A 12,211-nucleotide genomic window follows, 5' to 3' on the forward strand; every position below is an offset into this window, starting at 1 on the left:
AGATCAGGGGATGCTTTGAGAATAATTGTCAATTTTTGTCTATGTGAAGCCCTTTGAGACTGTTTGTGATTTAGGGCTATACAAATAAACTTGACTTGACATTGCTGATGTATCAATCCCCGAGCGATTAGGCACATGGACGGGCAACCCCCAGCCTCGGGTTCGGATACGGCATTGCTCAAATTGGCAAATCTTAGCAAGCTACAGAAGAGTTTCTGCATCACATGAATATTTTTTAGCATGTGGTTTGGAAGTTTATTATGCAAATGAATTTGCTTGCTTTGTACATTTTAGAGACACGCACATTGGCGAGATAGCGGCAGTACTTATGTGTATTTGTTAGGTTGCTTTGGGCAGAACAAACCGCAAAAGACGGTTCACATTGACCCAGCTGTCTAATTGGGGCGCCTTTCATTTGTAATGTACTTAAAAATTTAAATGATTAAAATTGTTAAAAATTATCGCATACAGTTAAATAGAGCATCAGACAGGTTGAGGCAAATATCTAGCATGTGGTTTAGACGTCGAACATGCAAATGAGTTTGTTTTGTACTTTTAACACACATGCACACTGGCGAGATAACGGCAGTACTCTATTTCTTAGGTTGTTTTGGGCAAAACAACGAAAGGTGCATCGCATTGACCCAGCATCAGACAGGTTTAGGCAAATATGTTGCTACTCGGTGGCAGCACTTGGAATTCATCTAACCTTTCTGATATGGTCAATTTCATAAGGATGCCGGTATGAATAAGAACACTCTGGCCTTTACTTTACTCTGAACTGGGTGTTACCACCCAGTACATGTACCGAGGCTGGCCGTGTGGTTACGCAACTCTGCTTTGAATCGAAAGCTAAGGTCCTGGAAGTTACACGCTATGCTTATAAATTCAATTGACTTTAGCAGCAACCTGGACTGGACAGCAACAGCCTTTTTTCTTTCTTAGTCAGACAGCCAATGAAGATATCAAGCCCTGTAACAAAACATGCAATAAGTTTCACATTCAAGAGATGCACCATCGATTGAGGCCCATCGCCAATGAAGACTGACACCAAAGTTGACTTTATTTACAAGACCACCAATACAAAGCAAACACACCACAGTTGATTTTATTCACAAGAATGCCCACATGCATGACGATTCAAATCAAACCAAAAAATGGCTGACTAGATTAAAATAACAGCTTTTACTCGTACAGAAAAATGTACCAACATTCTGCAAGATTCTGAGTTCGGTGGCCATTTTAAAGCAGGGTTGCCAAAGATGACTTATTGATCGCAACAGACACCGTTTGTACGCTTGTCGTTTTCATCTATGGGTGTCTGGCTACTTGGCTTTTGTCAACAATTTAGAATGCATCCAGCTTTTCTTTGTGTAGTTAAAAAAATAAAAAGTTTGACACTGCATGTTTAACAAGTCAATTTTTGTTTCAGCCTAAGTTTACAATTGTCTTGTCATTGAGAATGTCTCAAATGATTCCAGTTTGTATGTACGATAGACTGCCAATGCCAATGTTTAAAATGGACCACTTGAATTCAGTTCAGTTTAATTGCAGTTCAGTGGTACACACACAATTACAGTACAAACAGTTCATTTCATGATTAAAAAAACAACAGTAAAACAATATTGCAAAATGACGCCGCGCTGAGAAAGAAAGGCATCATGCAGATAGCCAGTGTGCACACCCAGTGAAAAAGTGGAGGGAGGGAGGAAAAGAAAGAAAGGACAAAAGAAAAAGAAACAGTCATACTCTCCTTAAATGCTGGCTGGGCGCTTTGCCCTCGCCGCATCCGCACCTGTCCGTCTCGTGTCGGCCCCTCCCCGCCCGGCCGGTATTCGCCGTTTGGACTCATCCTCTGCCTCGTGCCACTGCAAAAAGAAAAACGGCACTCTGTTGCATGCGGTTCACTTCTGTGGACATACTCATTACCTGTCTATTAAAGCTTGCTCCTATTTTAAGCTCCCTTTATTAATTGCGTATGCATACATGAATGTTTTTGTTTTCTTTTTATGTCGGTTCCTATATGAAGAATTCAATGCTTATAATTTATTTCTTTGTTGTAAAGTGCTTTGAGCTGCATTTCTTGTATGAAAGGTGCTCTACAAATAAAGTTTTTTATTATTACCCTCTGGTCTCGCGGTCCTGTCCAGTCCCTCTCTGTGCAGGCACTCGTCCGATCCACTGCCCCAGCAATCCTGAAAGGCAGACACATTGTGGTGGTTTTGGCAAGGGGAAAAATTCCACTAGCACCCCCCCCAACCTTGACTAAGGTAAGTTTGAATCAGGTAACTAGCGGCACGCACGGGCTGGCGCATGTCTCATACGGCCCTCCCGAATTGGAGCGATCCGGGTTATGAAATGTTTAACCCCTTACAAAGAGGGAGGGAGGGAGGGAGGGAGGGAAAGAGGCTTTGGTGCGCACTTAAGCGCAACCGGCCAGTTCCCCCTGAGTAGAGCTGGCTTGGCCCCGAGAGGAAAAAAAATAAGAAAACGTGACGTCACTGAGAGCGTCACGGAGAATCTCCTCGTCCTCGACACCGTCGACGACACTGGGACCCAGTCTGGCAGACATTATACCCTGGTATTCCACAAAGGGCAAGGTATAGCCACGTTCCACCCTGAGTGCACCAGGCCATGCAGGTACTGCCGGGCGCATTGGAGAAAGAGAGCGAGAGAGAGAGAGGGGGGAGGAGGAAGGGAGGGAGGGGGTGTCTATTTTGCCAATTATATCTAGAGGGTCACAGCAACCCAAATGCCCGTGCGTGCTACGAGTTACCCTATTCAAACAGACAGGGGTAGGGAAAGCACAAAAGAAAAAACAAAGTCATACTCCCCCGAACCGCTGGCTGCATCTGCACCCATCAGTCTCGTGTGGGCCGCTCGTCACGGGCCAAGGTCCGGGTCTGCTCCGGCCGGTGTTGGACTCTTCTTCCGCCTCGCACAAGTGCAAAAAGACAAACGGCACTCAGTTGCATGCGGCTCACTTTTGTCAACGTACTCATTACTTGCCCCCTCCCTGGTCTTGTGGGTGCAGCCCAGTCCCTCTCGGTGCAGGCTGGCGCTCGCCCCATCCGCTGCCAGCTGAAAGGCAGAAAAATAAGGAAATCAAATTAAAACCAACAAGTGTGTACACTACGCTTGCAGATTGGATTGCCATGTCACCGCCTCTGGCCAGCCATGCATCAGGCTCCTCTTCAACACTTGGCGACTGCTCTCTTTGGGTGATTCCTTCCTTTGCAACCCGCTCACCAATCGCAGGTCTGGTGGCCTCCGTCCACCGGCTCTTCGTTTCATACATCGTCTCTTCCACCTTGCAAGACAAGCACAAAAGTCTCGCTGCGCCGTCGCTTGCGCTTGCCGTCGCTTGCGCTTGCCGTCGCTTGCGCTTGCCGTCGCTTGCGCTTGCCGTCGCTTGCGCTTGCCGTCGCTTGCGCTTGCCGTCGCTTGCGCTTGCCGTCGCTTGCGCTTGCCGTCGCTTGCGCTTGCCGTCGCTTGCGCTTGCCGTCGCTTGCGCTTGCCGTCGCTTGCGCTTGCCGTCGCTTGCGCTTGCCGTCGCTTGCGCTTGCCGTCGCTTGCGCTTGCCGTCGCTGCGCGGTCGCTTGCCGTCGCTGCGCGTTTGGCACTCAATGAGGGCTGCACAACATTTTGGAAAATCACTGATATGGCAGTATTGGGCCAGACCACTGCATTGAGGCAAGTTGTGCAAAGTTCTTGGATGAGGTTAACTATTTGATCGCAATGAGATCAGTTAGATTAGTTAACTAACTTACATCAATGACTTATCGTCTTAACTCATTACAAATAGTTAGGCAAGGAAACAGGTTTCATTTGAGACATGAAAAAAAAAATCTTTGCTGTCTTAAAGTGCATGTCAATAACCTAGACCACCATATGGCAGTTTTCCAATACACGTGCAGCCCTACACACGTCACCATTGGTGTCCAAATGGCAGCCTCGGGGCAACTTGATCAACACACCACACGAATGAACGCAACGCTGCTTTGTAGCACAAAATATCAATGGCAACATTTCCTGATTGATTGAATGAATTTGCGTCAAAGAATTCTGAATTTGTTTCAGTATGCAGCCCTCAAGCAGACATTGGGACACCGCTGGTGTAATTTAAAAAAAATAAAAAATAAAAAAATAAAAATCCATTTCACACGTTAAAGCTGCGCCTCCAAGGAAGCGGGTCTCCCTCAAAACTCGGCGACTTCAGAGCGATGCCACAGCGGTCCGTTCACCTCTGATCAGATCGGGGTCACATCCCGGTCGCCATCTGCAGAAACAGAAACAAATGTTAGAAACTCAAAGACCACCCCAAGTTGTCGGTCACTTGCTTACTTGATCACAGCGGCTAGCTACTATTGCTGACCGTCGCCAGGTCGGATCGGGCCGTGCGCAACCCCCCTTTTGCGTCCGGCCTGCAAATGGCAGAACATGCAATGAGTTGGGCGCTGCTCGCATCATTAAGTCTTCCTCGTGGACCGGCTCGCCCAAACACTGCCCCCTACACCTAGAGAACAAAGGACACACAGCTTAGATCAAGCACGACAGTGGTAGGTTAGAAAAAGACACAAAAGGTTACCGTCTCGCTCCTATGCTGTCCTACACCCAGGGGAGAACAAAGAACGCAAGTACCACAGTGGTGGTAGGTTAGGGTTAGATGAAGTGCAACAGTGGCAGGTTAGAAAGACAAAACGGTACAAGTCAAATTGCAAAATTGGACATTCGGGATCGGCTCGCTCCAACGCCGCCCTACACCGATGGGGGAGAACAAAGGCAGCAGCAAGCACGACAGTGGCAGGTTAGAAAAAGACAAAATGGTACAAGTCATATGGCAAGCTTGGACATTGGGCTCCGCGTCAAAGTTCAGTTTTGTCTCCATCCAAGTCACCACCTCCTCCCCCAAGTGAGCCGTCAATGGCAACCAAGCACAAGACACCGCTGGATCCAGATAAGCCACAACCTCTAAAGCAAGACCAACCGTCAGACCCCCAAACACTGTCCACACCTGCAACCTTTCCGTCGTGCACCCATAACCAAAGGCAACCACACTGCCCCCTCCTGGGTACATGATCCGCACATGTTGACTTTTGCAGCGTGCTGCTTGATTCTTGACTTGATATAGCATTGCTCCTTTGGCTAGGCCATTGCTCCTTTGGCTAGGCCATTGCTCCTTTGGCTAGGCCATTGCTCCTTTGGCTAGGCCATTGCTCCTTTGGCTAGGCCATTGCTCCTTTGGCTAGGCCATTGCTCCTTTGGCTAGGCCATTGCTCCTTTGGCTAGGCCATTGCTCCTTTGGCTAGGCCATTGCTCCTTTGGCTAGGCCATTGCTCCTTTGGCTAGGCCATTGCTCCTTTGGCTAGGCCATTGCTCCTTTGGCTAGGCCATTGCTCCTTTGGCTAGGCCATTGCTCCTTTGGATAGGCCATTGCTCCTTTGGATAGGCCATTGCTCCTTTGGATAGGCCATTGCTCCTTTGGATAGGCCATTGCTCCTTTGGATAGGCCATTGCTCCTTTGGATAGGCCATTGCCCCTTTGGATAGGCCATTGCGCCTTTGGATAGGCCATTGCTCCTTTGGATAGGCCATTGCGCCTTTGGATAGGCCATTGCGCCTTTTCATATGGAATTATACTTTTCCCATTCGGCTCCTCTTGCAGCCTACAATAACACACAGACAGTCATTAATGGTGTGCTGGGAAGCTAAAACTCGGCAGCCATTGTGTGTTGGGAAGCTGAAACTTGACAAAAACAGGTTTTCACCTGATTTAGGACTGCTCTTCCTCAGTGTCCTCAGCATCACTGAAATAGCTCCTCAAGAGCCTCCTGCTTGCTTTGTATAGAAGGATGCTGGCTGGGCAGCCTTTTCTAGTGCTACAAAAGACAAACAGAAATTATTGCAACAAAAATAGATATTTTAATTTTATACATACTAAGTAGAGTTTTGCAGTTGAAAAAAATATATCATATTGTAGTAAATTATAATAATTATTCAGGATTATAATTCATATTTTCATTTCATCATTCATCAACTCACCTCACATTGGACAGATGGATGATCCAGGTTGGCGGCGTCCAAAACGGGAGAAAATAACCCGCGCAAATGTTTGTTGCGTAACGGAACGAGAGCGGGCGGGCGCCATCTTTGAATGGATTTGCTCTGATTTGGACATGACGTAACAATTTCGTTACATTTATCAGTTTGCATAACACGGAAATGGCACACGCATAATATAAAATAATAAAAAAATTGTTTAGTTGACTAGAGTCAAACGAACATTTCCTATAGTCAGACAAACACGCGCTTATCGGTGGCGTGATTTAGAACCTTCTACAAACAAATGAATGAAAAAATGCTGGCCAGCATTTAAAAAAGAAAAAAAACCCACGAAAGACATTTAAAATACCACCAAAACGCGCAACGACACGACGCAAAGTCGATTGTGGCGTGCTGTGCCCAAACCTCAAGCACTCCCTAGACAGCGAAAATCCTGCAAGAAATAATAAATTGCATCGTAAGAAACTGCAAACATTTGCTCACGGGCTAAATTGCCAGCGGCCTACAATTTACCTCCAGGCTCGCCGTGGCGGTGGACGTGACGTTGCCGAGTCACGAGAGTACAACAATCCTGTGACAAACAAAATTAAAAAGGCTTGTGAGAAAAGGCAACAAACCACACATTTTGGGGCCTACGTGAAAACTCTCCTTGCGCTCTCCAGTTAACTTCGACGCCTACAATCGCCGTGTGAAAATCCTCCGACAAACAAACATGGCGTCCGTCGCGAGAGACGGCAAGAAACGACAAACATTTGCTCCCTTACCTGAGAAAATGCCACGCGCTCGGTGGCACCTGCATTTAAGAACTCCCCTTGAGCGCGAACATCGTGCAACAAACATGGCGTGCGTCGCGAAAAACGGCAGGAGACGACAAACATTTGTTAGCATGCTAGCTTACCTGAGAAACCGTCCGCCCGCCGCCACGCGCTCGGTGGCACCTGCATATGATAACTCCCCTTGAGCACACCTGTCTTCAATTTACCTAAAGCCCTGACGTCACATCCGTCAATTCAAATCTTCTTCTCCTGATCGTCCAACGGCGCTCGGCACACTGACGCCACCAGGTGGTCGCCTGTCATGGTGACTACTGTGGAAAGGGTTGCTTCGGACTATCCGTTGAAACTTTGAGCACCGAACATGTTTGGATGAATACCCTATCAATATGACCAAATCTCCTTTTGTTTCTGAGCAGGCTCTGGTCGAGTGGTTAGGGTTAACCTTTGCGAATCAATGAAGTAATTTCCCATCCCGGGGGGAGGGGGGGATTCGTTGAACGATTCGTTTGAACGAATCGTTTGAACGAATCGTTTGAGTGTAGCTGATTCTAAAGATTTGTTCACCTAAAAGAACTGGAATGCACATCACTAATTAGCAACCTTTTCGTGAACAGGAAGTTACGTCATTTTCGTCGTTTTGTTTTACGGCGAGGTGGCACCAGCTTCAATGAGCATTCACGACACCTACTGGTGGAAGTCATATGAACTGAAAAAAGAATGAATCACATCAGGAAGTGATTCGTTCACTCTCGTTCACTGAAGATTCATTCTTTTGAACGAATCGTTCACTTTCGAGCCAACTCTACTAAACGCATGTAGCCTGTTTTTTGTTTTTTTTTAAATCTTCAGACTGTGAAGAAAGAATTTGTGACGATTTGTTGAACGATTCTTTTGAGAGAACTGGTACTAAAGATTCAGTTCACTTTAAAGAACTGGAATGCACATCACGAGCATTAAGTCCACATCCAGACCTTCTTGTTCACAAACACTGACAGGTTTCATTAAAGCAAAAAGACATCATATAAAAATATATGTTTGTTTGTTTTACTGCAATAAATACAAAAATAATGACTTACTGAAATCTTGTTTAAAAAAAATAATACGTTTAAAATCTATGATAGGTTGACCCATTGCGCACACACATATACACATAAAAAGTAAGAGGGCAGATTCAGGTGGTGAGCTCAGCCGTGCTGTCTTGGCCGCGCATGGCATTGGACTGTGCCCTCCTGCGAGCCAGTCTGGAGTTGGATGGCGGAGAGAGCCTCATGGAGCAAAACACGGGGCACACCTCTTCCTCTTCGCCCTCCTCCTCCTCCTGATGCTGCTGCTGCTCGTCGTGCTGCGACAGCTGCCGGTTGAAGGCGATGGCTTCGGCCGCAAACTGGCTCAGGTCTTTGGTGCTGCTGTTCCTACAAGGTCGACATAAAAAGCTCAAGATAGCTCAGATTTTTAGAGTGTGTAGTTTTGTACACACACTGGGTTTTCCAATTTGTTGTTTAGTGTGCTCAAGCCAAATGCGTATTGCTTTGGCGCCATCTTAGTGCCAGTGTTAAAGTGACGGGAGTAGCTGCCATCGTGTGGAATCTGTAGGCAAGTACAATCTTCTTATGGGATGGTGAGAAATTGTGTCTTTTTGTTCTTCTGCTATTATCTTAAAAAATTCTCACCACTCTCGCACATGTATTTGACTGTTTGCCGATTTTTCGTCTTACCTCTGTAGGGCGTGAGGGGTTGGAAGACCTCTCTCTGGTGCATTCTGTGCAATGAAAGGTGAAGAGATGCATATGAAATGTAGGCCTACCCAAAAAAAAAAAAAATCATAAAAAATAAATACCTACCCCCTGCACCCACGGATGTTTGAGGACCTGCGCAGCGCTGAGGCGCAGCGTGGCGTCTCGTACCAGCAACTTGCTGATAAGATCCTTGGCGGAGTCGGTGATGTGAGCCCAGTCCTTATCGGGAAACTCGTATTTGCCCTGCTGGATGCTTTCAAACAGGTGACTCTGGGGGTGGAACGTGACATAGGGTCATAATTAGACATGCTTCATGAATTTTAGAACAGAGGTGACATTCTCCGCAAGCAATCTCCATGTTCCTGCTGCAACACCGATCAAATTTTTAGACGTGACCTCCTTGTGACAACATGCGGGCAACACAGGCCACTTTGCTTTGAGGCAAACAACATGTTGGGTAAGTGTACCTGGCACGTGCGGCACGTTTCCCCACGGTCCCACCCACAGTCGCTGCCACAGTGGCCCGTGAAGGGGGGGCTGCCACTTAACAGGATGTAGAGAATGACCCCTAGGCTCCACAGGTCGCAGCGTTTGTCGTAGAAGGACGCCTCGTCGGTAAACACCTCCACCACTTCTGGAGCCATGTATTCTGCCGAGCCACACTAAAAAGCCCAAAAAAAGAAAAAAAATCCCACTAGTGATTGCAAGCAGTATTTCTCAACCTACATTGAACATAAATGAACACAAACTGTTCTATGAATGTCAACAGGTTAACTGTATCTGCTGCTAACTAGTGGAGGAACCTTTAATTGCCCTGCCTGTCACAATAAATTTAGATTTTTTTTTTTTATACTTTATCAGCTCTCATCAGGAGCTACAACTTACAGGCGTGGTGAGTTCTGGAGTGGTAATGGGTGTGCAGGCGCTGCTGAGCTGCACGCCGCTTCCCAGGTCAAAGTCACAGATCTTAACCGGTGACACCTGAAGAGAGACACATGGAGGGTTCCTGAAGGCTAGAAGGTTTCTCATTTGGGGTAAGGCATGGCTCAAAACATTAAGACCCTTTTTGATATTTGAAAGCAGGCCGTACTTGATCGATGCATTCACAAAGGACGTTTTCCAGTTTGAGGTCTCTGTGAGCGATACCTGCGAGGACAACACACTGTTACCATGACAACCCGGACAGGTCAGGATGTAAATGCGGTTAGATTGGACAAGAAGGTGACTTTACCCTTGATGTGAAGGAAGTCAAGTGCATGAGCGATGTCACGGACCACCTTGCTGGCCTCCAGCTCATCAAAGTGCTTCCTGTTCTGGATGTGCGTAAGAATGGAGCCTGGGAAAAGCAAATAATCAGTTAGTGAGGGTGTGCGTCGCAGAGCGTGCCAACAAAATGGCCACCATTTCGACTCACCTCCTCGCAACTTTTCAAACACCAAATAAAAGCAGGCGTTGTCTTCAAAGAACTCGATCAGTTCCAAAATGTTCCTGAGACAATATAGGATTTAGTCTTAACTGCGGTCATTTTGTGGAATGTTTTTCAAACACGACGTCAATTTCCTCACTTGTTTCCTTGACACTGGTAAAGCGTCTCCACTTCCCGGAAGACTCGGCTGCGGCTGTGACCCGCGCTCTTTTCGATGATCTGTGTGACATACCAAAACAGTTATGTGAATATCGGCCCGGTTCACTTCGAGACACAATCAGCCTTGAAAGATTTCAACAACGATCTCAAAATTACACAAAAAGCTTTTTGTGTCTTTCCCACAAGAAATGTTAACGATTCGTTTGAAGTGTATGAGGGACTAGTTACTAGTAAATTTGTCACCTTCACTGCATACTCCTGCCCATTCTGCAGACTGATGCATCCTTGGACTTTGGCAAAGGCCCCTTGGCCAAGCACCTCATCTGTCAGCTTGTAGACGTCTAAAATAAATAAAGACGGTACATATCACATTTGAGTCCGACTCAAATTCTGCTCAATTATTACCATCAAAGGTTCCAGTGGAGCTGTTAGTCGCGCTTGACCTTTTCTTTTTCTTTCGTTTGGCTGCGTCTGGGATTTTCAAAGGCTGGCTTTTCTCAGCTTCTGAAGCAGCACATGAGGACAAGAACAAATGAAGACATTTGAAACACAAAAGATAGCGATGCAGTACCTGCAGGGACTTGAGCCGTGTGCTGCCTGTCTTCTGAAACGATCCCATTCGGCTGCTTCTGCTGCTGATGATGTTCCCCATAATACTGCCCTACTTGGCCCAGGGAGTTACCCTGGAACAGACAGGAACCAAGAGGAGGAAACATGTAAGAGTGGTGTAAAATCAAATTCTGATTCTACTAAGTCAAAGAGGAAATGCATGGTTTTCTACATCAATATTTCATTTTTAATTTCTAATTGCTTTGAATCCACCCCTCCTCTATGGCAACCTGCCAGAACAGTAGCTCAACAACATGCCAACGTTATCGGCTATTACCGGAAAATGTATCTACACATCCAGTCATAGTAAATGACGTCCGTGTGTAAACGTAGATAAGGCGGATAAGTCAGACTGATAAGCGGATGTTTTACATCCACAGTGACAGATCATACCTGGAGCGAGTGTTGAAAGACTTGAAACTCCGTCATTGTGTTGTGCCTCACCATAGCTGCCATCTGAGGGAACATAACAAATATTTAGTGACGCAGATGTAAAAACAAGATAAGCAAGCTCATGTCAGTCAAAGAACATCATTTCACGTGTCAACTCTTATATCTTTGGTTACACATATACAATCGTTCAATAGTAACTAATTATATTAATGATATGTCAGAAGTGTAGTCTCACTTGAAAACTATATGGTTAAATGCTAAAGGTGGCGTTCTGCTGTAAAATAAAACAAACATTAACTTTTTGTTGTATCTATTTTATTTTGCATTTTAATCAAGTATATGACTTTGACAGTCCTTTGAGAGAAGCGCTATATAAATAAATGAGCTTACGAGGATACATCAGTACGCAGTATCAGTTCACGGTAGCAAATCCGAATCAGGTCGTGACGTCATTGACAGCCAAGCCATCGTCAACAACGTTAGTACCTACGTTTTTACATATATTTGACTTTGGCAGTCAAATATAAGCACAGCAGTAAACTAATATCTTCCCAAAACTAGCTTGGTAAAAGTACCGAAAAGTGGTTATGTGTTAAAAAGGACATACGAACGACATGTTTTCTGCGCTAGTCACGGCTAGCTGGCTAGCCTAGCATAAACCTGTAGAAACCGAGTGATATTCATGTAGCCCCTTTCGACTCAAAATATAAAGCCAGTAGCGTTCAAGCAAACATTGGACATAAATGGTTTTTAACCTGAACGTTCTCCGAACTGTCCGACTCCCCGTTGGTCAGAGCCTTCGAGAGCTGATGTAAGGTCTCATCGTGAGCTGAAAGCCACCGGCCAAGTCGACCACTGACGCGTCAAGCGGGAAAACCCGTATGAAACAATGGCCACGCCCACCTCCATGTTTTCTCTTCTCCCATTCGTTGGCTAGAAAACGCCTGTGACGTAATTTGGCACGCCTCTTAACATTATAAGGATTTTGTTTTGATATTGGTGAACTTTGAAGAGGTATTTCTTTCTTTATGCAAAATCTTTTTTTATCCA

The 12,211-nt window shown here is 45.9% G+C and overlaps 1 protein-coding gene and 1 long non-coding RNA gene across 5 annotated transcripts; both read right to left on the reverse strand.

Moving 5' to 3' along the window:
• Nucleotides 1-1,040: 1,040 nt before the first annotated feature.
• LOC148388677 (uncharacterized) lies at nucleotides 1,041-7,198 on the reverse strand. 4 transcript variants are annotated; one of them, XR_015862314.1, is made up of 7 exons: nucleotides 6,961-7,198; nucleotides 6,576-6,633; nucleotides 6,042-6,495; nucleotides 5,768-5,878; nucleotides 4,345-5,665; nucleotides 2,126-4,279; nucleotides 1,041-1,868 (listed from the first exon to the last, which is right to left on the reverse strand). It is a non-coding gene; the product is annotated as an uncharacterized LOC148388677 (long non-coding RNA). The 4 variants fall into 4 exon arrangements; XR_015862316.1 differs by having other exon boundaries at nucleotides 2,126-3,081; nucleotides 3,163-4,279; nucleotides 5,768-6,495; XR_015862315.1 differs by having other exon boundaries at nucleotides 2,126-2,195; nucleotides 2,831-4,279; nucleotides 5,768-6,495.
• Nucleotides 7,199-7,860: 662 nt separating this feature from the next.
• On the reverse strand, nucleotides 7,861-12,053 carry mknk1 (MAPK interacting serine/threonine kinase 1). The gene is made up of 14 exons (XM_088394981.1): nucleotides 11,917-12,053; nucleotides 11,162-11,224; nucleotides 10,731-10,842; nucleotides 10,565-10,663; nucleotides 10,403-10,500; nucleotides 10,140-10,219; nucleotides 9,989-10,062; nucleotides 9,806-9,910; nucleotides 9,665-9,720; nucleotides 9,460-9,555; nucleotides 9,042-9,236; nucleotides 8,680-8,844; nucleotides 8,554-8,597; nucleotides 7,861-8,250 (listed from the first exon to the last, which is right to left on the reverse strand). Exons 2-14 carry the CDS (start codon nucleotides 11,222-11,224, stop codon nucleotides 8,010-8,012), a joined length of 1,428 nt encoding a protein of 475 aa, XP_088251107.1. The 5' UTR covers nucleotides 11,917-12,053; the 3' UTR covers nucleotides 7,861-8,009.
• Nucleotides 12,054-12,211: the final 158 nt, after the last annotated feature.

The sequence above is a fragment of the Syngnathus floridae genome, chromosome 13 (genome assembly GCF_059516105.1).
Source record: "Syngnathus floridae isolate MCC-2025c chromosome 13, RoL_Sflo_1.0, whole genome shotgun sequence".
Classification (NCBI taxonomy): Eukaryota; Metazoa; Chordata; class Actinopteri; order Syngnathiformes; family Syngnathidae; genus Syngnathus; species Syngnathus floridae.

Excerpts from the sequence above, each read along its gene's own strand:
- mknk1 (XM_088394981.1), bottom strand. The coding sequence starts at position 11,224 with ATGGCAGCTATGGTGAGGCACAACACAATGACGGAGTTTCAAGTCTTT. Across the intron at positions 9,911-9,988 it reads GTTTGAAAAGTTGCGAGGAG|GCTCCATTCTTACGCACATC; the intron begins GTGAGTCGAAAT and ends TGCTTTTCCCAG. Across the intron at positions 9,237-9,459 it reads CTCCAGAACTCACCACGCCT|TGTGGCTCGGCAGAATACAT; the intron begins GTAAGTTGTAGC and ends TGGGCTTTTTAG.